Consider the following 24672-nt stretch of genomic DNA (forward strand, 5'->3'; position numbering starts at 1 on the left):
AAATGTCAGTTCACTGTGCAATTCTTTATAGCATTCCACATGGGAGAAATAATACTTTCTTTTTGGAAGATCAGCAGAAGGGAGCAGCTAGAGGCATGGATGCTTTGAGTGAACAAGTGCCAGAAACTTCTACTGGCACAATAGAGTGGGTAAAGCAAGGACGGGCCACGTGACTGGATACTTCTTTTGGCAACACTGATAGCTTGGGCTGGCTTTGAAATTGGACCTGAATCTGTTACATAAAGCAGGACTGCACAGGCCTGTACCTTGGTTACGAGCCTAAGTCTGAAAAGCATCTGGGCTCTTAAATCCAATCCTGTTCTAATCTGCATAGTAATCTCCGTGAAGACGTGCATGTGGGGAAAGAGGAGCGGAACTCCCATGGGCAAAATCAGAAGGGTAAACCACGAAGTTACCCTGATCAAGTCTTGTGGAAGCCACGTAATGGAGATACTGTTCCGGAAGCAAATGTATATTGGGATTCAGGGAATTTGAGAGGCAGACACGAATTAAAGAACCCAGGGCAGAATTTGTTAGGGAAAATAAAAAAAAAATAAATAAATCAGCAGTTTTCTCATTTCACTTTACAGTGTTTCATCACAACCCAATTCCTGTTCGCTCTTGTAACACAGAGCTCCCTTTTGTGTGGGAAATGGCAGACACAAAATTAGTATTTTAAAGTGCACCCCTGTATTGCAAACCCCGAGTTCGGTTCCGTTTAAAAGCAGCGAGATGCAGTCCTCCTGCCCATGGCTTACGCTGGCACTCAGGCTGAAGCACCAGGAGCAAGCTGCTGCGAGCTGATCTTCATGGCCAACCCGAGCATGTGACGGTCACTTAAAATAGCTCCGTGCATTAGATCCTGGCAGCAGGCCTCACGCTCACACGTCTCCGGGCTGCCCCTGTTGCCCTGAGCCCTGGCCCACGGGCGCACCGCCCCAGGGATGCAGCCCGGCAGCGGGAGGGGAGGCCCCCAGACCCCCTGCCCCGCCACACGCAGGTGCCGGCCGCGTTGGCATGGCCGTAGCGGGGCACAGCATTACGGACGCTGAATCGTTCTGCTGGCCAAACGCTACACAGCGAAGGCAGGCGTAAGGCCAACGGCTCTTCGCACCGTGCGGTTACCGAGCAGAGCCCCCGGAGCGCAGCGCGGAGCAGCGCCCGTCCCGCTCCCTGGGCGCGGCGCTCTGCTGCCACCGCGCACCCGCGACCCGCCGCCACCACCTCTCGCCGCGCCCTCATTGGCCGGCGGGGCCGTCCGTCACGGGAAGGGCGGGACTCAGGCCCCGCCCAACCGCCGGGCTGGCGGCTCCGCGCCGCCGCCACCGCGCACGCGCAAGGCACCAGCGCCCCGCGGGCCGCGGCCCGGCCGGCTGCCGCGCCTGCGCACTGCTTCTCCCTCCCCCCTCCCCGGAGCGGAAGCGGCGAGGCCGGCCCAGTTCCGCCTCGGCGTCGTTGGCGCTGCACAAAATGGCGAAGATCGCCAAGACCCACGAAGGTAAAAAGCCCCCGGGGGGCGCTGCCGCGGCGCCTCTCTCCTCGTCCCCGCCTCAGGAGCGCGCTTCTCCTCGCCGCTGAGCCGGGGCCGGCGCCGCTCCGGGGCCGGGCAGCGGCCGGGCGGGCTCCCCCCGCGGCGCCGGGCCCTGCGCGTAATGGCGGCGCCTCCCGCTCCCCGGGGCAGCCTGCGCGGCGCCGAGCGGCCCTGAGGGGAGCGGGCGGCCGGGGGGCTGCGGGCAGCTCCCGACGGGGATCGGCGCCTTGTGGGGCAGCGCGCGGGGCCTGCGCTTGGGTACCTTACAGCGAGCAGAAGCAGCTCCCTTAACGGCCCTGCTGCTCTGCCTCTGCTGCTGTGCCTTTCTTTTTTCGTCATGTTTCTGTGTACGTTGGGTCACGTGATGTGTTCTCTGTGACTCCGCGGCCTTAATTCCCTAACCAAAACCCGCCTTTGGTGGCACTGAGTTCGACTTCCATAACGGAGAGGTATCATCTCCTGTGGAAGCCGGGTTAATACAGTCTTTAGCACTGCACACCTGATAGGAGTTCATGGATAAAGAAATACTTAAGTAGGTGCCTTCACATTTTTAAGGTTAAGCAAAGTTGTTTCTTTCTAGCATTCCAGGATATTTTTTTAGAATTTCTAGTCTTTTGTTTATATGCTATAACATGTATGAGGTTACTATAAAATACTAACCAAGTATTTCCCATCACAGTGTTCTGTCTCTCCTATTAAAGAGCTTTTAATAATAAAATAATTTATTTTTTGAAATTACTTGTAGAACAAAGCAAACTATGGTCAATTGAACCAAATGAAAATATTTACACACTTCCAGTTGCACATGCTAACGTGTTAGTGTTGCATTAGAACACATTTTAAGCATTTTTGTTATATGCAGTTTAAAAAAAAAAAGGAGGAGATCTGTCAACAATCGTATAGTGATACCTTTTCCCAATGCAGAAATATCTGAACAGCTTGGTTATTTTTACTTCTGAGTTCTGACCTCTTTTTCAGTTCCAGACTGATCTTCCAGACGAAGAGCTGCATGTTACTAAATTGTTTTAGCAGATTTTTCACATCTTTGTGCTCCTTGTTAAATACTTGTTGATTGATTTAAGACAGCTTTAAAAAGATCTCAAACAGTTTCAGATTGTTTCAGCTGCATAGCTTAAAGCAGACTCCTTGTTTTGTTACGCTGAAAACTAGTTTTAATTGGCTACTTAGAAAGTCTTAGTAAGCACTTGAGTTTTGAATGCTGTCAACAGTAGGTTTTCATTTGCATCTCTTTTTTTTTTTTTCTTGCTTGCAGAAAAAACCAACCAAACAAACAACAACCTCCAAACATCTCATAGGGTCCTAACGGGTAGGAAAATTTTAAGGTAGCTAGAAATAAGACTGCATAGGACAAGTTAAATGTGCAAAAATATGATAAGGCATGAAAAGAGAAACTATGTACACTGTAAAATACTACTTTGGCACAGTGTCTTCTTTCTTTTTTCATGCTGAGTAGTGTCTTGCACTCTGAACATGTTTTAAGTGGACCAAATTTGTATGGGAATGGAATACATGTTTTGAGAGAGGCTCTTGTGATTTGGCTGTGAGCAAGGTATTTAGTGACTTCTAATTCAAATATGTTGTTTTGAGGCATTTTCAACGTTTATGATACTTTTGAAATCAACATCGCATGTTAAAGTTGCTTCTTTTAAAATACCAAAATATATTAATATGAAAATAATGAAATACAGAAAAGGAGCAATCAGTAGGTTATTATCTTTTTTGTAATCCTACTCTTTATTGTTTCTCTGTCTTTTGACCAAAGTGATGTTTCTGTTTTGGTCCTGGTTGATTAATTCATCAAACAAGTATTTAGCTTTATACAGTGTTACTTTCAGCTTTTTCATTATTCTTTCTTTTTCTTTGTATTTATATGCTTTGGTAAATAGGGTGTGAGGTTTCCCAAGAAAATAACGGTTAGATCAAAGAATCTAAATAGACTTTTTTTCCAGCCAAACACTTGATGCTTTCCAAACTTGCTATTAGGCTACTACCATTTGCAGACCTCTAGACACCTGGTTAAGGGGAGCTTGGGGCCCACTGAATGGGTGCTGTCTTTAAGGAGAGAGTAGCATTTATAGGCTTCACTGAGTTAATTGAAAACAATGGTGGCTCCAAGTGTGTAGGGAGTGCTAATCCTGCAGGCCCTATGCAGACTTTTTTATGGTACACATAACCCAGCAGGTTTTGATGTAAGAAAAAAAAAGAAGGTTCCTTGGGTGTAAACAGTTGTAGTTATTGTAATTTAAAGGGAGCCAATAAAAAATCAGATCTGTACCCTCTTCAGTAAATAATAGCTACTTATTATATTGTTACTCATAATAGTAATACAATTATTATAAGAGCACATGGCATTAGGCTGTTCTAACAGCCTCTGCAGATGTCTGGAGCCCTGAGACAGGCAAATCTCCGTGGCCCACCTTGCGCAGCAGGGTATTTATTGACACTTCAGGTGGCTGAGCTATATGCTCAGGCTGGTTCAGTGGATGGACAAGGAAGTGGATTTTAGGCAAGAAGTCGTGTTACAGCTATGGCTGTGCAATCAGGCCTTCGTGCACTGCTGAAGAGGCAGCATGTTGTTCCAGTAACTGCTTTTTAGAAGTAAGAATGCCGTGGTAGCCTAAGAGTGTTTGGTGCTAGCAGTGTCGTTCAGGTAGTCCCTTTCACCCCAGTGCTGCATTGCAGCAGGCTGCAGACAGAACCAGGAATTTGATCTGTCCTTTGGAAGAAACAACCAGCCAGGAACACCTCACAAACCTGTGAGAAAAGTATTCCTTTGAGTTGTTTCAGTTCCATGATCATCTAATAAGACAACTTCACAAAAATATAATGCTTAGGTGACGGTTAACAGAACGTGTGTGGTATGCCTCTGAGGGTGAGGAGAGACATCTGTTAGCAAGCCTGGGATCCCTAATTCAGCATTAGTAGTTTCTTCTGGTATTCTCCAGAAATGTAATACTTGGGAGCAACATGTCTCCGTCCTGGACTACCAGGAATCCCCTATGGTATGTGAGATTTTATGAGGAGTTGAATGTAAGTATGGGCAGGATTCAGCAGGTGGTCCTGGCCAGCAGTGTAGGGCTTTTGTCAGGCTCCAGCCTCTCAGGAGTTGTGGGCTTGGCAGGTACTGTGGGTTTCTGTAACACAGGTGACTGTTGAGGTTACTGTGTGCTGTGTGTCTGCAGAACTTTGCTGGGAGCCTGTAAGTGGCTGGAGCGAGGTTCTCCCTGCCAGCTGCTGTCATATTCCACTCTACGTATCTTCTGTGCATGGCACTTTGGACTTTAGAAAAATACTTCTGCTTATTTCTTTTCCTGTTAGATCACTGCAGGAATTTCAGGTTTTCTGCCAACTTCACTGTTGTGAACTCAGTGTTTCTATCTGCCAGTCCTGCAGGCTCTTAATCCTTGTATTCTTACTCATAGTTAAAGACTTTTTTCAAGCAAAGCTGTGCATTCGGTTACATCTGTACCAAGCAGGCATTTATATTGTATGCCCAATTTGCCCTTGAGTGCTGTTTGTGAGAAGAAAAGAACCCAGCCTTTAAATCATGTCTTGAGGTTTACAGAGTTGGCAGTTTACTTATAAAATAAGCAATTCTGCACTGCCATCTTTCAATAAGTAAAAAAAAAAAATAAAATAAAATAAAAAATTCCCTCAATTATGTTTACTGGTCTGAGGTTTAATATTTTGGGTTAGGAATGATATTATATTTATTTCATTTTTAAAATTGTTCTTATCTTAATTTTTCCCAGGTTTGTTAGCAGATGTTTTAGTATAGCACCTTTTGCAAGATATCTTAATGGAAAAACCTTACGAAATTTATTAATACTGAAAAAGGGAAATGAGCAACAATAGTAAATAACTTAGGGAAATTTGCCAATATACAAAAATAATTTAAGAGGCAATGCTACTTCAGATAGGGAAAGAGTGAATAACAGAAACATTGAGGTTGGAAGGGATTTTTTTTTTTTTTTTTTGAGATAATCTACTCCAGTCCTCCTGCTCAAGCATGATTCTTGTTATTATTATTAATTTATTTTTTTTTTACCAAAGAAGCGCAACTCTTTTGGCAGAGAAAATAATTGTTTGGTCTACATAAATTAATATTTTATAGATAATTGTCTTCATAAATCTATTGAATCAAGTACAAATGGAAACAGTAATTGTTTTATGGGGTTGCGTGTTCCCTAATAAACCTATGTCCAGATTACAATTGTTGAAGACAGTTGAAGTACTGTAACTTATTTTCTTGTTGCCTTACAACAGGTAGGAGGAAAGCATGGTTAAATTTGCTTCCTTGTTTTTTGGGGTTACCAGGTTAATGTTGTTTCTGAAAGTACCAAATTTCTATGGTCAAAGACTGCCACTAGAGTTGATTAGTGTCAGTGTACATTAAGAGTGGCAGAGCTCTTATTTGTACTGTTTCAAAAAGCGTTTTTAATTAGAGAATTAGGTTAATTGAGAAAGCATTTTGTTGATGTAGTGTTGAGAAATATTACTGCTGTAAGTTACCTTCTCTGCTATCTCTTTTGGAAGATGGGATGTTAATAATCCTTGCGGGTTTGAACGGTTTGCTTCAGGCTGTACAGCAGATACAGTCAGTGCTGGATAATGTTACAACTTGAGGAAAATCTGCTTTACATACATTGTGATTTTATAGCTTTGTATGATAGATGTTTTCTTATTTATTTAGAGATGGTCTTCAGAATTGGGTGGATAAACTCAGTTTGGTGTATGTAGTGACATGAGTATTGCATTTGGTATATCTGTGTGTAAAAAGACCTAAGACTTTTGATGTTTTTAATCCTAGATATTGAAGCACAAATTCGAGAAATTCAAGGAAAAAAGCCTGCTCTTGATGAAGCACAAGGAGTAGGCCTTGATTCCACAGGATATTATGACCAAGAAATCTATGGTGGCAGTGACAGCAGGTTTGCTGGATATGTAACTTCTATTGCAGCAACAGAATTGGAAGATGTAAGTGATTTTACTTATTTAAGGAATGGATGTTAAGTATTCTGGTGTTTATTTGGGGTAATTTTTAATAGCAGTTACTGAAGCAAAAGCAGGTGTTTTTGTTAAAGCCGTACTGGGCAAAACATCTCTTAGCCTGGAACTTCATCAGGTCTAAGTCTGGCTTGTACTTAATGAAATGTGCTTTGGATGTCACGTAGCTCCAAGCAGAAGCCAAAAAGTTGTGGTCTGGTACTTAATTAGTATTTTAGCAGTTACTAGAATAGTTAACTTTGTTCTGTCATTGCTGCCGAGATGAAAAAATCTAATAAAACTTGGCTCAAAAAGTTTAAGTGACTATTTTGAAATGCGATAGAAATATTAATTTTCAGCACTTTTTTTTTTGAATTGTCTTTTTCCATTGCTTTGTTTTTCTAATGTATCCCAGCAATAACATTATGTTTATTTTTAATGTTAAACACGTGACTTCAGTTTCAGGAGCAAACTATGATTATGACATTAAATACATACAAGCACCTATGTATTACACTGATTAAATTACATTTTTAAGGGGATGGAAGAATATTCTTGTTGTGCAGTGTTTGCCATTTGAAGACTTCTAGGAATTCTTTAATTAAATTTCCACTGCAGCATTTCACTGAAACCATAGTTTTAAGAGCAATTTTTCTTTTGGATTGCTGTAAATTAAAGCACAGAAATTGGCTATTGGTATGACAAAATAGCAGAAGGATCTTGCACATTCTGAATACTTTTAACTTTCTCAACCACAATGGCAATAACTAAATTAACAGTACTATAATATATTTCTGACTCTCTTCCTGATTCTGAAATGTTTTTTTTTAGGGCTATTAACTGAAATTTTGTTTTATATTTGTCTGGATTTTAAGAAAAAAATGGTGTGCACTATTTTTTCCATAACAATTAGAAAATTACATCAATAGTGCTGATCTGAAATACTTTTTGTAAAACTAGTGAAGATAGCATTTTTGAGTAAATGTAGCATGTTTACTGAGTCTTGTAGGGAAGAAGATAAACATATCCAAATCCCTAAAATGTCATCTGGCTAAGCAGTTGTTTTGAGGGAATTACACAATAAGCTGTATGAAAAGGATTGCTAAGATTTGGAGTATTCTACTTGTCCGTTTTCATCTCATCTGTAACTGCAGTATATTAATTTGACATTATCTTAATCCAGTATCAATGTGATAAATTTGCCACATCTTTCTGCTGACAGGATGATGATGACTACCCTTCTACAAGCTTGCTTGGCCAGAAGAAGCCAGGATACCATGCTCCAGTGGCATTGCTTAATGACATCCCACAGTCAACTGAACAGGTACATCTTAAGGCACAATAAAATACTGTTTTAGGTCTTAAGAGAAGTATTAGTGTTTTGACACCAGGTCTTGTCTTCTGGAAGTACAGGATGTCTATGAAGCATTATGCTATTTTAATTTTGCTATAAGCTTGCCTCGGCTTTACACACAGGATGGTAAAAATTGGTATTTCTGCACTTAAAGATGGTGTGCATATACACTAAACCATCAAAAAAGTGTAGATTAGACAATTTAAAAATGAAAATAACAGGAATATCTTAATGTCTGTTATACTTCTATTTTTGTGAAGAAAATGTAATGACTTAGGTTTTATATTCCTAAGTTATTTTTCCTTGAAACTTAAAAACATATGAACTTGTGTTAGGTCTTCCACAAAAAGCAGAGGAAAGGCTTACAGCATGAAATGCTTTGGAAGCAAATGAATATGCTGCTTAAAGTAAATTTGTTTCAGAAGTTAGTTGATCACAAATCTTGTGTTTAAAAAAAGAGAAAATTACGGTTACAGAAGTAAAATTTATAGTTGTCTAATATTTTGACATTCCTACTTAGTTGTGATTTAAAATAAATTAGTAATACTGAGTACAGGCTAATGGTAACCAGACATCTTTCATGTTCTTCCTGTGTGACTAACCAGCTTTTTTCTGGTTTTAGTATGATCCTTTTGCAGAACACCGTCCGCAAAAGATTGCAGATCGGGAAGATGAGTACAAAAAGCACAGGCGGATGATGATAATTTCCCCTGAGCGTCTTGATCCTTTTGCAGATGGTAATTTGTTTTGACTTTTCTATACCCTCGATGATATTTGTTGTCTTAAACTGTCTTTAGCCCTTTGATTTCTTTTGGCATGCTTATAAGCCTACCTAGTTTTGTTTTTAAACATCCCCTTTTTGTAGAGATTGGGTTGAAAACCTAGATACCATATTCTTCATCTTTATAATACAAGTTTTCTTTCCAGGTAGAAGGACAAGAAAATAATGAGCCATTGCCATAGAAACACAAAGGGTTAAAGGTTTATCTTTTCATTTTGTTTTGGGTTATGCATTATACTTGAACAACTTGTGTAATGAGTGCTCAAAGTCTTTCGGTACCTTGAAAGTTTTCATTCCAAGTCATAGATTTACAGGGTTATGCTTTTGAAATACTAGTTCTCATAATAGAGCACCTAATTCTTACCATCTTATGTAAACTTAGGTGGTACAGCTAAAAGAAACAAAAGCATATTATAAGACTTGGATACTATTAATAGTTCAAGTCTGTTCTGATAATTTTAGAATGCAAGTCAGGAAAAGGGGTTTAGTGGGTCTCAGGTGAGTGAGTTTCACGTGTGGAAATAAGGTGCCTGTTGGCTTAAAATTAGCAGCTGTTTTGCAGGTTTTACAAATTAGAGTTTCAGCCTGCATGAATTAGTAGGGATATTAATTATTTTACTTGCTTAATTGTAATTGATATAAACATGTATTGTCAGAATTCACAGGCCCATACTAACTGTCCTTAATTTCTTTCCTACAGCAGTACTGCTATATGCCAGTCCTGTCTGCATTCTTAAGGGTGCAGTTCAACACATCCTGTGTAGATTATGGTGAAAAAGTATTCCAAAGGAAAGTCCTATCAAAGCTAGTGTCAGAATGACACAGCCAATTGGGCAATGATCTTCAGCATAGAAATGTTTAAGAATTTTATTTTTTTCCTAAATTGTAATGCTATACCACTTGTATAGCAAATCTGCACATTCTTCTTAAAGAATAGTGTTTTTCTTGACAAGTCTTAATTTTTACAAAGTTGGGCTTCTTGTAAAGTGTTTAAAAGATATCTTAACTCAAGATATACAGCATAAAACAACATATGGTATACAATCCCATTACCTGTGAGTATCATTGTGGTGGTATATGTACTGTATTACATTCCGATCCCAATCGCAATTGTACTTTGAGAAGAGAAGAGGGGGAAAGTGACATCAAAGAGTTTTTTGGGATCTTTTTTGAAATGAAGCCCTTTTACAATATGACATTGGAAGATCTGGGAGGTGTGTCCAGATTTGTCAAACTTATAAATGGGTCTTTGTGATAAAACATTTTAAACATTATTGAGGTATGCAATAGTTATTTATAGTCAGATAACAACTAGGATTTAACAGCTTACACAAGGTAATGTTTTGAATATAAATATATTTCCAAAGTGTTACTAATGGTAAAGAGATAATTTTCTAGGCTTCTATTCTGCTGCTTGAAGTCAGAACTGCTGATGGAGACAAAGGCACGAAAGTGTACGTATTCCGGATTAGCAACCCAGGAACCCATCACTTCTGAAGACTCTTAACTGTGTTGTCATTTTATCATATATATCTGCTTTAAAATATTTGTTTGAAACTGCAGTAGATATGTTTGTGTTCAAACAGGTTAAATTGATCAGCAAACTGAATAAACGTAAGATACAAGTAATTTTTAAAAATTTCAATCAAAAAGTAAAATTAAATGATCATGGAATAATATAAAATTAGAGCAGGACAGTAGAAAAATTCATTAGTTTCTGCTTGTCCTGTACTCATTGTGCTCCATTCCTGTTGCTGTTCTCTTCTGCAGGAGGGAAGACACCAGATCCTAAAATGAATGCCAGAACATACATGGATGTCATGCGTGAACAGCATTTAACAAAAGAAGAGGTGTGTGTGGAGAGGGATTTGCATTTGGACTTGGTTTCATTTTATGGCCTTTGAAATGACAAAACGAACAGTGGGAACGTTCTGTTGCCTTTTTCTTGACTTAAGTCTTTTTTTTTTCAGAGAATCCTGTCTTTCACATTTTGGAAGTCCAGTTGACCTTAAAGACTGGAAAATATGTGTTCTGTATAATACCTAGAGAGTAGAGGGAGAAATAGTCTCAGTATAATTTTTTTATACCACTTGGACTTGTTTATTTCCTCGCACGGGAGGAGACACAAAAACTGATAGTCGTTGAGGGTGTTCAGTGTCAGATTTCTTCTTGTGAGCTGTATGTAAAGAGAATCGAGGGAGGTTTTAAAAGTCTTTCCTTATTATGACAGATGTTGCAGTACCAAGAACTGCTGTGAGGTTAACGTTTAGTTTTAACAAAGGGAAATACTTAGTTTTATCAAAGGGAAAATAAGTAAAATGCATGCTTGATTCATGGCTTTTAGAAATTCATTTTAATATTTAAAAATAAGGTTGTAATACAATAAAAATCCATGTATAATACCTACAGCACCATTATTATTAACTGGAGCAAGATCTTACAGTTCCAGTGACGTCTGTAGTTGTATATTAATTTAACCTAGTTGATAGACATTAAATGAGGAAGTAGTATATCATTTTGATAATGTTTCTCTGTTTTCTCACTGATAAGTGAAAACTAGTCTGTGTCAGAGTGCTGTTTTAACAATCTTATTTCAGAATTTTAAATGAGAATTTGATGTTTTTTTAATGTCACAGGGTATAACAAATTAACATTTTCCAATTCATTTCTCTTTAATAATTTATTAACAAGGAACTCATTTGAAACAGACCAGTAATGATTTTACGTCATGCATATGAGAGACAGAAATTGGTAGCACCTTAAAAAAAAATTCTCAATGCATTTTTTCCTGCTATAATATGGGATTTTATAATAAATTAATTTTAAAACAGCCCTTCCAAACACACAACAACGTCAGCATAGAATAATCTGAAAAGATACTAAAATTAAATCAAAGTGGCTGATTGCACGTTGTTTGGGCAAAACTTCAAAAATACCATGAAAAGATACCCGATGCAACTGAAAGATCTTTTCTTAATGTCTGGTCTGTAGAATCCTTAAGAAACCTGTTTGTCTTTTTGTGTCCTTGAATAGAGGGAAATTAGGCAGCAGCTAGCTGAAAAAGCTAAAGCTGGGGAGCTTAAAGTCGTCAATGGAGCCTCATCTCAGCCACCTTCAAAACGCAAGCGGCGTTGGGATCAGACAGCTGATCAGACCCCTGGTGCTACACCAAAAAAATTATCCAGTTGGGATCAAGCAGAGGTAATAATCCACGTGTTCATCAGTTTATCTATAGAAGACCTTATTAATGCTAGTGCTCTTGAATTTATAAGTTTCTTACTCTGCCAACAAATATATGCATGCATGTGCACACAGAAAAGAAAAAAGTTAGTCTCTGACTCTATACAGAATGAGAGAGAAATACTTTTGCTTTTGTCTTGTGTAGACTCCTGGACATACACCATCTCTGCGCTGGGACGAAACTCCAGGCCGTGCAAAGGGTAGCGAAACTCCTGGTGCCACCCCGGGCTCAAAAATATGGGATCCTACTCCCAGTCATACACCAGCAGGGGCTGCAACACCTGGACGGGACACACCTGGTCATGCAACACCAGGCCATGGAGGTGCCACTTCCAGCGCACGTAAAAATCGATGGGATGAAACACCTAAAACAGAAAGAGGTATTTATGGCAAAGCAGTCTTAAGAAGTTTTGAATGACTAATGGTACTGGAATTTTCCAGCCTACACAAACAGTAGAAACAAAAGGCAGGCAAGAAATAAATACATTCTGACATCTTGTGGCTGATGTGAAGAGATGTTTTTGTTTGAATTTGTAGCATTGGATTCTGTCTAACACCTTAGCACAAATCTGTGAAAGTAGCTCTGTTCAAAAAAATCTATCACAATTTTTTGGTAGTGACTGCTGCAAGTTGAGATTTTAGTGAGTCCTTAGGACATAATAAAGTAGCTTACATGGAATTGTTTTTGTGATACAATTTTGTGTGTGGTTTCTGAACTGTTGAATTTTTGTTGAAATCTTTAACATTGAAGTGAGATTTGGAAGCATTTTTCTCCTCTGCCTTAATTTAAATGATGCTCACATGCCAGAGAACAGTGAAACACCACTTAAATGGTTTATCAAGTGTGTGTGTAGAGTACTTTTATTATCTAGAACATCTTGAGTTTTTTGTCTTCTTTTAGTATTTTATTTTTGCTAAGATTCAATGAGAACATGAGATACTTTTTCATAAAATGAAATCCTCTTTTTTTTTTGTAATGACTTCTCAGTATTCACTGAAAAAAATCTGAACTTTTCTACTGTTTTTGTTTATTTCATAATTGTTGATTCATGTAGATATACGGACATTATCAATATCCAATTCTATTTTCACTATAGTTGGAACATACATATGCTGTTCAGCTTTCTTCAAAAAACGTTTTGTTTTATTTTAGATACTCCGGGACATGGCAGTGGATGGGCTGAGACTCCTCGTACAGATAGAGGTGGTGATTCCATTGGTGAGACACCAACCCCAGGAGCAAGTAAAAGAAAGTCACGATGGGATGAAACACCTGCTAGCCAGATGGGTGGCAGCACTCCTGTTCTGACACCTGGCAAAACACCCATTGGTACACCAGCTATGAACATGGCAACTCCGACACCAGGTGAGCCCAGTTCATTCCCTAAGACTTCACTTCTTTACATGAAAATGAAGCATTTACCTTTATGTTGTGTTTTGAAACAGTCTTTTGCCTAACATGCTCTTCTGCTGGTGTAAAAGCAGTCAGCATATGCTCAGTTTACCAGTTTACTTTTTTAAAAGCCCACAGCTAATTGTTTCTGTAGGGTAATCAAGGCTCAAGTTATGGGTGTGTTCATGTTCAATCTAATTGGTGAAGACACTGATAAAAGTCTATAAAAGTTTAATGTCTTAACTGGCTACAGTCTTGAAGTTCTGCAGGAGCTTTGGCTCAAGAGAACACCTAAAAGGTTAAGTAAACATATCTTCTGCATACGCAAGTTTTCTTAAATCCTGCTTTTCTAATTTGAATATAGGTCATATCATGAGCATGACTCCTGAACAGCTGCAGGCTTGGCGTTGGGAGAGGGAAATTGATGAGAGAAACAGACCACTTTCTGATGAGGAATTGGACGCTATGTTCCCAGAAGGATATAAGGTAATTCATCTAAAGTAAAATACAGCAGACCATAGTGTTTTTTATTCTGCCAGAGGATGTGATTTTTTTTCTTTTTAAACAAGTTGTCCAATACATAGAATATTTCACACTAAGTAGTGATTACTTCATGTAGACATTTGATGGGTTCAGTAGCTTGTTTACTATAAATCTATTAGAAAGGGAGAAACTTTTTGGTTTGAAAGGCCAGTTCGTATTCTGCTTCTCAACGGTAGGAGTGCTTGTTAAAGTCAGAAATGAAGCCCAGATATGGTAAGACAAAGGAGAGTTATGAATTCTAAGCTGGCAAATAAATTATGTTGATATAAATACTGAAGTGCTTTTTTAAAAATACTTCTGTGAAGAGAGTTTGGGTTTATTATCCAGGCTCTCCTTAATGCAATGTGTTTTCTTCTGAAATAATTGTCAACACACAATAAGCACAAATAGGAACTATCATTCTCAATTTGTTTATATTGCTGGATATTAAATCTGACGTATGCAACAACACACAGATCTACAAATGACTAAACCCGTATGTTCTGTTTTTATTTGCTTTGCACTTGATTCGTTCCTCCCCTTGTATCTGCTGTGGTACAAAAAATTCTCAGCCTTGCAGGTTGTGGAGATTCTCCTTTAGGTTTGTGTTGTGATGCGTTTTTTAACGTATTTCATTCCTCCTTTGGTAGGTTCTTCCCCCACCAGCTGGTTATGTACCCATTCGCACTCCAGCCCGTAAGCTTACAGCAACTCCAACGCCTTTGGGTGGTATGACTGGATTCCACATGCAGACTGAAGACCGCACTATGAAGAGCGTCAATGACCAGCCATCTGGCAATCTTCCTTTCCTAAAACCAGATGATATCCAATACTTTGATAAACTTCTGGTAAATGTGATTTCTTTTATGCTGATTAAAGTTGCCTGATCTTTTTTGAACTTGTAGCAATGCCTATTAATTTGTCTGGATTTATTTGTAGGTTGATGTTGATGAGTCAACTCTAAGTCCTGAAGAACAGAAGGAGAGGAAGATAATGAAATTACTTCTGAAAATAAAGAATGGCACACCTCCCATGAGAAAGGTAAGATTAATTATCAGATGTATTCTTACCACTCCAATTTTTCAAAAATATGCATTTATTTTCACACTCAGTTTCAGACTACTGTTGTTACTTCTGCAGTCCATGGGATTCTCTTAAAAAACATCTTGTAAATTTGGAGAGCTTTTTAGTGCTTTCTCCCTCTATGCAAGTACAGATTTTTTTGTCCTTCTATGTACTTGTTTTTTGTATGCTCTTTGTATGGTAATGTCAGTAACTAAATATCGTATGATGGCTTATAGAATATTTTGGGATTACAAGAAGCCAGTTTTAAAGTGCTTTTTCATTACAGGCCTGTGTAATTTTCTGGATTTTGCTTGTTAAATTGGCAGTGTAGCTCTTACTCAAGTTTCTGGCCTGCGCAGCATGTAATAAATTAGCTGTATTTTCTGCACAGTTGTAATCTAAATGACCTACGCACCAAGCTGCATATGTGCAAGGAAGTGCTGTGTAAAAGAATTTTCAGGTGGTACTATTTTTGTATCTTATTAGACCAGGATCATGCTTTTCATAAAAACTGCACATCAGAGAGAAAATCTGGATGTTTTTCTTGACCCATTTATGTAAAAACAGATGCAACATAAAATCATTTGAAAAAGTTTAGCAGTGGTAGGAAGAAGTATTTTGCAACCTGTGGTTACAATAGATTACATTTTAACTTGCTAATGTCTACTTGCTTTGTTAGTATAGTTTAACTGACAGGCTGCTTGACTTTTTTTTTTTATTTTTTAGGCTGCTTTGCGACAAATAACTGATAAAGCTCGGGAATTTGGAGCAGGACCGTTGTTTAACCAGATTCTGCCTCTGCTGATGTCACCAACACTTGAAGATCAGGAGCGTCACTTGCTTGTCAAAGTCATAGACAGAATTCTCTACAAACTGGATGACTTGGTCCGACCATATGTACACAAGGTCTGTGGAAGTTCGCTATTTCATCTTTGATTAGTTCTTTTTGATCACTGCTGGGAGAAATGTAGGGTCTGTTTGCATAGCAGAAAACTGTCTTTTATAAACTTACATATTTCTTCAGATGAATTTCAAAATCTCATGTAATGTCATCCCAGTGTGGGCTTTGCATTACTAAGGACGCAAAATGTTAAAATGATAAATGCACAGCTGGGGAGGGAGGGGGAGGATTTTACATGATCTAGGTTGCATCTGTAGGCCAGGTTCTTCAAGAGACAGCTGTGAAGTGTAACTTTTTTTTTCTGGTCATCATAGAGCTTAAAGCTTGGATCCATGGAATTATCTCAGTTTCATGGAATCTTCATTTTCATATTAGGACCAGAAATTCTCCTTAATGCATTCATAAATGGTAATGTTTTTTTTATTTTTTCAGATCCTTGTTGTCATTGAACCACTGCTGATTGATGAAGACTATTATGCCAGAGTGGAAGGCAGAGAAATTATTTCAAACTTGGCAAAGGTAATAAAGTTGCTTTCTTCAGTGAGATTGTGAGTTGGGGAGTTAGCTTATATATACTTACATAGAGCTTATATAGAGTCATGGCAGAAAAATTAACTGTGCTGCTAATAAATACAATCCATGTGTCCTGTATGTTTTTCTTTCAGGCTGCTGGTTTGGCAACAATGATCTCTACGATGCGTCCTGATATTGATAATATGGATGAATACGTCCGAAACACAACAGCTCGAGCCTTTGCTGTTGTTGCCTCTGCTTTGGGCATTCCTTCTCTGTTACCGTTCTTGAAAGCTGTCTGTAAAAGCAAAAAGTCCTGGCAGGCTAGGCATACTGGCATCAAGATTGTGCAGCAAATTGCTATTCTTATGGGTTGTGCTATCTTGCCTCATCTCAGAAGCTTGGTTGAAATTATTGAACATGGTAAGTTCTGCCTTCCCTGGCTAAGATTTTCTTTTTTTTTTTTTTTTTTTTTGGTCTTTGGAATTTGTCTTTTGTGTTATGGTGAGGCAAAAGGATATTAAGGGCCTTGTTTTGTATGTTCTTTTGACACTGGTAAATAATTCAGGTGCCTCTGAAAGAGGAATAGTGGTTTAGTTTTCCTTAAAATAAGTTTCTTTTTTACTGTTTATGTATTTGTATCATTCTGAGTTTAAGGCACGAGAAGTGGTCCTCAACACTACTGTTTTACAGGTCTTGTGGATGAGCAGCAGAAAGTTCGTACCATCAGTGCTTTGGCTATTGCTGCCTTGGCTGAGGCAGCTACTCCCTATGGTATTGAGTCATTTGATTCTGTTCTGAAGCCTTTATGGAAGGGTATACGTCAACACAGAGGAAAGGTATGTCTAAAATACGTCCTTTTAGTTTGAATTGAAATGAGTGTGTGTCTTTTGTAACTCATTGGAGATACTTCTCTTAAATAGGGTTTGGCTGCCTTTTTGAAGGCTATTGGTTATCTGATCCCACTTATGGATGCTGAGTACGCGAACTATTACACCAGAGAAGTCATGCTAATTCTTATCAGAGAGTTCCAGTCTCCTGATGAAGAGATGAAAAAAATTGTATTGAAGGTACATCAGAATTAATTGTTCATACACAGACAGTGCAAGATGATCAACTCTGAATGCTTAGCATTGACACGGAATATGTATATTCATTCTTTTCTTTAAAATAAAACCAAAACACCACAAACCCTACACAGAATTAAAATTGTTGTGTTTTATTTCCTGCCAGGTGGTCAAGCAGTGTTGTGGTACGGATGGTGTTGAAGCAAACTACATTAAAACAGAGATCCTGCCACCATTTTTCAAACACTTTTGGCAGCACAGAATGGCGTTGGACAGGAGAAATTACAGACAGGTATTTTATTTGGAAAATTACAGTAAAACAGAGCTCATGTTAGGGTGTTCATTCAGTGTAAATGCTTTCTTCTATGTCTTGTATGTCCTGTGATGGAAATGTGTTTGGAATAGTGGTTTAGAAGGTGCACAGCTCGAAGGTTCATAGACTGTTAAGAGACTACCAGGCATTTCTCTTCTGTGAATATGAATCTACATCAGTTCTAAATTCACCTTTTTTGTTGTTGGATGATTTCAGAAGGTGAAAACAGTTGTTTATAGTGAGCTTAAAGAAAACATTGTCAGTCTTTAGGGTGAGCTTAGGATTCCTCTTTTTTCAATAATGGTAGCAAGGCTACAGTAGCTATACAGGTGCATTATTTTTTTGTGTGTGTACTGATGCATTTTTACTGTTTTCCTAGATGGAACCTATTTCGAATTTACCACTCGTAACTTCTTACTGAAAAAGATTTCTACTGAAATGAAATTGGAAATCAGCATAGTGCTGTTTCTCCTCTTCAGACAAGGGAAATTTATTGTCAATATTTAGAAAATAGATTTTAACAATGTTTCCTCACTTACCCTTGGTGTATTTCAGTTGGTTGATACAACAGTGGAGCTGGCAAATAAAGTTGGAGCAGCTGAAATTATTTCTAGAATTGTGGATGATCTGAAAGATGAGGCTGAGCAGTACAGAAAAATGGTCATGGAAACAATTGAGAAGATAATGGGAAATCTGGGTGCAGCAGACATTGATCATAAACTGGAAGAACAACTTATTGATGGTATCTTGTATGCCTTTCAAGAACAGACCACAGAGGTAAGGGGTATTTAGTATTTGCTTGACTTTATTGGAAGGTAGCTTACTGTTAGTTACAGGGAAATGTATGTTTGTAAGCTATTTTTTAACCCTTGTATAGTGCTCTAATTGATGGAATCCAGATATTAGAGCTAGAATGTTAGCATTTTAATAATAACAATTTTAGATGAAGGCAGATGTAATGAAAATACAATAGTGGCTTTGACCTAATTTTCCTTTGTTGTTTTAAAACCCAGGATTCTGTGATGCTGAATGGTTTTGGCACAGTGGTTAATGCTCTAGGCAAAAGAGTTAAGCCCTACTTGCCACAGATCTGTGGTACTGTTTTGTGGCGTTTGAACAACAAATCGGCTAAAGTTCGGCAGCAGGCTGCTGACCTGATCTCTCGTACTGCAGTTGTCATGAAGACTTGTCAAGAGGTATTGTACTGACTTGTATCAAATTTGCTATAGGATGTCATACTAATGAGAAGGATAGAAACAATCTCTAAATCTCTTTACTTGGTTGTAGGAAAAACTGATGGGACATTTGGGAGTTGTGTTGTATGAGTACCTGGGTGAAGAATATCCTGAAGTATTGGGCAGCATACTTGGAGCGCTTAAAGCTATTGTGAATGTTATAGGTATGTTTGTGTATTTATTGATTATGTGCCTATTCAAGAGTGAAATGTAAAGGCAGTGCAAAACTTAATATGTTTCTTTGGATTTGGATAGGTATGCACAAGATGACACCACCTATCAAAGATCTGCTGCCACGGCTTACGCCTATTTTGAAGAACAGACATGAGAAAGTACAGGAGAATTGTATTGATCTTGTTGGGCGAATTGCAGATCGGTAAGCTGGCTACTAATAAAATTGATCTTCTGTGGAAGCAATTACTGTAGCAAAAGCTAAACTTGAATATCAGGCCTGGCATCTATTTTTTTTGTTCGCTTGTTTTGGTTTTTTTTTTTCATCTCTTGATATTTATTAAATTTTATTTTGAAAGCTGTGCATAATGCTTAAGATAAAATATTTTGCATATGATCTATTGAATGTATTGTAATTGCATGTAATCATATTATCTATAAACATTTTGTAAGGAGTGTATTGTCTGTGTCTTCAAATTTAAAACTTACTGTGTTGCGTGCATTCTGTGTGAGCTGTTAATCAGTGAAGGTGTGGTACAGTACAGAAGGTCTGATGTTAAGGGATTCTTTAAGTAAATTCCTTAAATAGTGTCCCTGTGTTGATAGTGAATGAATAGGTGCTGCAGTTTGAGATTTTATTTTAAAACTTCTAACATCACAGAAGAGGTAACTCGCTTTACTCTCTTTCAGAGGTGCAGAATATGTTTCTGCAAGAGAATGGATGAGGATCTGCTTTGAACTGCTTGAATTATTAAAAGCTCACAAGAAAGCTATTCGAAGAGCCACAGTAAACACCTTTGGTTATATTGCGAAAGCTATTGGGTGAGTTAGTCTAATGCTTTATCCAATTCTACACAAAATTGCCTAACATAGCTATGATTGAATTTTACTGGTAAGAAATATTTGAACTTCTTTTCTTCTAACATGTTAAATGTGTACACTTCAGTTTTAGTCATTTAGTAGGAGAATGTAAACATATTCTTTATTAGCACATGGTCCTGTATTTTTGAACTTACTGTAGTTTTTGTAGGCTAGCAAGGTTAGAGTATAATTTGGTACTAAGAGCCCTTTGTCTCCTCAAGTTTTGATGGTGTGATACTCATTCAGACCCTCTGTATGCTTTCATAAACTCTCCTTTAAACACCCTTATTTCTCTTAAGTTGACGATTCCTTGATTTACAAAGGATCTTTTGACGCTAAGGTGGTATAACAAGTCAGCAAATAGTAGAAGGAAGTGCAATTCCCATTTTTATGCATAGTCTCAAATGAATGACCAATTGCTGATTTAAACAGAGCAAGTTTACCAAGTAATGATATAACTGGGCTTTTCTACACCCAATTGCCTATCTCTGTCAAAGTCTTATTTGGAATTAACATGTATTAATTCCAAATGTGTTAATAATTGTGTACATGTTTGTAATTGCCTGTTGGATCAGAGTAATAGTGGGGAGGCTAATCATATCTCCCTGTTTGTTTGCAAACTAACCAGAGGCAGAACAAAAGCTAAGACTAGGGAAAGTTTTTTTGTTTGTTTGTTTTTTTGTTTTTGTTTTTTAAAAAAGTTGGCTATGAAAAACACAAGGTCTTGCATTCAGTTGAGCTGTTTCAAAGTTTCATGGCTTATGGTGTTTCCCAGTTATTTTAATTCTTTGAAGAAAGGCTAAGCCATGTTCTTCCACAGTATTCTGTTTCAACCTCAGCTAACTTACCTACGTCCTCAGTGAATTTATTGACACGGACATGCGTATTATCTCTTCCAGACCTCATGATGTATTGGCTACACTGCTAAATAACTTGAAAGTACAGGAAAGACAGAACAGAGTATGTACTACAGTAGCAATTGCTATTGTAGCTGAAACATGCTCCCCTTTCACAGTGCTGCCTGCACTCATGAATGAATACAGAGTTCCAGAACTGAATGTCCAGAATGGTGTGTTAAAATCTCTTTCTTTCCTGTTTGAATACATTGGAGAGATGGGGAAAGATTACATTTATGCTGTTACACCATTGCTTGAAGATGCTTTAATGGACAGGTGAGTACGCTTCTTTCTGTCTGTGGTACAGTTAGCCGTAGTCATGTGTTCAGCATATAGCTGGGTCTTAACAAACACAAATATGCACATTGTCCTTGTTAGCTTTTTTGATCAAAGTGACCAGCATAATTTGGGACCCATTGTCTGCAAAGAATTCAGATTATATACTTCTATTTTTCTAATGCTTTTGAAGATTAAAATGATATAAGCATCTTAAGTGGGACAGAACTTGCTATATTCAAACAGCTTCTGATCATTTCTATTTTTAGTACCTCCGTGGGATTATAACATAATATTTTGTCAGAAAATTGTCTTTATTAAATTAACTGATTTTTGGTTACTGTGCCTCTTACTGCCAATAGATGTGGGTTAAAAGCATATATTACTGCTTTCAAAGTAGAGTTAGTGAAAAGAAACATGATGCTTGTGTCCAATTGCATTGTTTCTAAGTATAATTTATTAAAAGACCATTATTTTCTTTCCAGGGATCTTGTACACAGGCAAACAGCCAGTGCCGTGGTGCAGCACATGTCTCTCGGTGTCTATGGGTTTGGCTGCGAAGATTCTCTTAATCATTTGCTAAATTACGTATGGCCTAATGTGTTTGAAACCTCCCCACACGTCATTCAGGCGGTTATGGGAGCTCTGGAGGGCCTCAGAGTTGCTATCGGTCCGTGCAGAATGTTGCAGTATTGTTTACAGGTATGTCCTAATGTATGTTGGGATAGCAAAGACAGCAGTTGTCAGACAGCCTTCATTTCAGAAGACAAAAAGTCAGCTCAGGGAGACTTCCAGCAAAGGAAAACAGTCTAGCTTCTCATCTCTTTAAAGTATCTAAATACAGCATCCTGTACCAACGACTTTGATAATGGCAACATGAAGTAGACACTGACTTTTGTGTAGTGAGATAACTGATTATATTGAAGAACTTGCATAGAAATAAGTAACAGAATATAAATTGACTAAAAAACTTGTAAAAGTGGAAGCATGCAAGCTTGAGGACGCTATATAATGAATGGGGAATAAATACGTAGTCTGAAAAGTTAGGAAAACACAAGTGAGATTAGTAACAGAGGATAGGATTGATATTAAATCAACATTATTTCCTGTTAGCCAAGTAAAATAGTAAGTAATTTAAAACCGCAGACACACAAAGCACTAGGAAACAGTGCTTGGAACAGAATTTATACCATTACAACAGTGCTAGTTAGCCCAGCTTCTGTAAGTGAATATGTGGAAGTAAAATCTGAAGGATCCTTTTCAATGTGTTTGTGCGTAACAGTTCTTGCTGCGTTGGGTGTAGAATTTAAATGCACGACAGATAAGAAGCAAGGATGAACGTAGTGCAGATCAGCGTAGAGATGGTGTGACTGCATTTTATTAATTGGTAGATACAGGATTTAACTCTGGTTTTTCAAGCAGGTTCCTCAGTACAAACATACTGACATCAGTAGGAAGGTGAAAGTTCCATAAGAAGTCTCTTGTGTGGTGCAGTTTTTGCTCTTTTTGTTTGTATTTTCTTAGTTTGTAAAAACACTAGAAGGAAGTTCTACATTCTGCTCATTTTGTTATGTTTAAGAATCATTTATCCCCTGTATTTCTATGTAATGCTCTCTACAGAATCATATCACAGGTAATGGAGCTAAAGATAAGATTAAATTCCAAATGAATACACTGCAGCTGACTTTTAATTCCTTTTTTAATGGAGAAGTAGAGGTAGATCTAGTGGAATTTTCTCCCTGCAGGAGGAAAAAACACTTCCAGATATAAGAAAATAATTTCTTACTACTTGCTGGTTTATATAGTCACAACATTGGGAATGAAACGCTTATTGCACCTTCTTTATTATAAATTATGTTAATTGTTATCAGTGTTTTTCAAATGCTTATTGTATAAAACTTGGTTAAATTTAATAACATACATTTAGAACTTAAGCTTTTAATAAAACTTTGTTTTGTTTTGTAGGGTTTGTTTCACCCTGCCCGGAAAGTCAGAGATGTCTATTGGAAGATTTATAATTCCATCTATATTGGATCACAGGATGCTCTGATAGCACATTATCCAAGAATCTATAATGATGAAAAGAACACCTATATTCGTTATGAGCTTGACTACATCTTATAATCTTCTTGTTCTGTTGTTTGTGTTTAATGCACAGCTGTTCTTCACTTAAATGCTTCAGATTTGATGATGTACAATTTTAAAATATTGGAGATCAGTATAGAGCTGGTCAGAGGCAGAGCTAGGAATCCAGTAGCATGATTTTTTAAATATGTCCTTGTTTTTGATGTTAAACAGTTAAAGCCAGTAGTGACCAAGAAAACAGTGATTACAATGTACTGGAGGGATTTCATTTTGGATTCATCTTTATGAAGATTTAGATTCCATTCCTTGTGTTTAAAGGGGTTGTTTATTTGAGAAATAAACATTTGTGTATAAAAAATAATTCTGGTGTGGTTTTTGGACAGAGGGACTTGTAAAACGAGTCTGTGATGGATTTAAGTATTCATTCATGTAATAAATAGGTGGCATAACACATTTTAACTTTTTTTTTTGTCATCCCCTAGCTTTTGAATAAATAAGAAAATTACACAAACTGTAGTAAATGTGTGTATCTTTGTCATGCAATAATGAAGCTGTACTCTGGCAGACAGTTGCAGTAGTGGTAGTTTGTTTTCATGGAAAAAGCAGTGTTTGTTTGCTTGTTATTGTTTCATCTGCAGTATCCTGGTTGTAGGGTTGAGTAGTTTATCACCATTTTCAGAAAGCAGTTTATTGGTAATTGCTGTGACTTACTGCTATGACTTAGGTATGTTGATCGCATTTAGCATGTCTCCAGGCATGTACAGCTGTACATGTATAAAATGCCAAGTAGAATTTATAGGCTGTGCTATAATTCCTATACAGATTTAGGGAAGTCACATCCCCAGCACCTGAGATGAGGTGTTTTTAAGTGTGTGGCATAGTGAATGCTGATGTTGTCAGTTTGAGATAAGGAAAGTATTTTATTTCTTCATTTGTTCTTTTCTTATTCTCCTGTGCATGTACTCAAGAGAAAGAAAATGTAAAGGGCAACCTGGCATTTGACACTATGCCAAAGAAAGCACAAGTTTAAATCAGGCTGGTAGTGTTGTACAGTATCCACATGTTTATTATAAGAAAACAAAAGGTATGTCAGGCATATTGTTTTGCTTGCCCCTTATTCAAGTTAGGTGATGAATGTCTTTCTCACCTACTTCAGTGGTATGTTGTTAGCTGACTTTGCTGTTTTACATAAATATGAGGTTCTTTACCTATTCAGCATATAAGAAAACTCCATGCTATCTCTCAAGGCCTGAGTTTCTGTTATGGGGTTGGGATGGTGCAACCATAGCTTGGAGCCTTGTTGATTAAGGTACTGATTTGTTAAGAACTGAAAAACATGCTTTTTTTCTTTTCTCTAGAAGTACGTTTTATTCTAAAAAATATTAGGTGGAAACAGTGGGAACTTCAAGACTTTATAGTTGAACTGTTCCCTGGGAGAGAGTAACACGTACATTCCAGTCT

At 37.9% G+C, this 24672-nt stretch overlaps 1 protein-coding gene across 5 annotated transcripts; it reads left to right on the top strand.

Annotated features, from left to right (window-relative positions):
- Positions 1-1366: 1366 nt before the first annotated feature.
- Positions 1367-23708, top strand: SF3B1 (splicing factor 3b subunit 1). Of its 5 annotated transcripts, XM_082763465.1 has the most exons (25): positions 1367-1498; positions 6363-6529; positions 7761-7862; positions 8515-8629; positions 10444-10523; positions 11707-11874; positions 12059-12293; positions 13067-13279; positions 13671-13792; positions 14479-14676; positions 14768-14869; positions 15620-15799; positions 16227-16313; positions 16460-16730; positions 17001-17146; positions 17231-17377; positions 17541-17666; positions 18243-18464; positions 18701-18883; positions 18975-19086; positions 19178-19298; positions 19784-19915; positions 20854-21126; positions 21612-21828; positions 23092-23708. In XM_082763465.1, exons 1-25 carry the CDS (start codon positions 1471-1473, stop codon positions 23248-23250), a joined length of 3906 nt encoding a protein of 1301 aa, XP_082619591.1. In that variant the 5' UTR covers positions 1367-1470; the 3' UTR covers positions 23251-23708. The 5 variants fall into 5 exon arrangements, 3 of the variants coding, with proteins under 3 accessions (XP_082619591.1, XP_082619593.1, XP_082619592.1); XM_082763466.1 differs by lacking the exons at positions 1367-1498; positions 6363-6529; positions 7761-7862; positions 8515-8629 and adding an exon at positions 9453-10127 and having other exon boundaries at positions 23092-23707; XR_014317781.1 differs by lacking the exons at positions 12059-12293; positions 13067-13279; positions 13671-13792; ... (14 more) ...; positions 21612-21828; positions 23092-23708 and adding an exon at positions 10072-10127 and having other exon boundaries at positions 11707-11769.
- The last annotated feature ends 964 nt before the right edge of the window (positions 23709-24672 follow it).

The sequence above is a fragment of the Aythya marila genome (assembly GCF_965140915.1).
Source record: "Aythya marila genome assembly, chromosome: 6".
Classification (NCBI taxonomy): Eukaryota; Metazoa; Chordata; class Aves; order Anseriformes; family Anatidae; genus Aythya; species Aythya marila.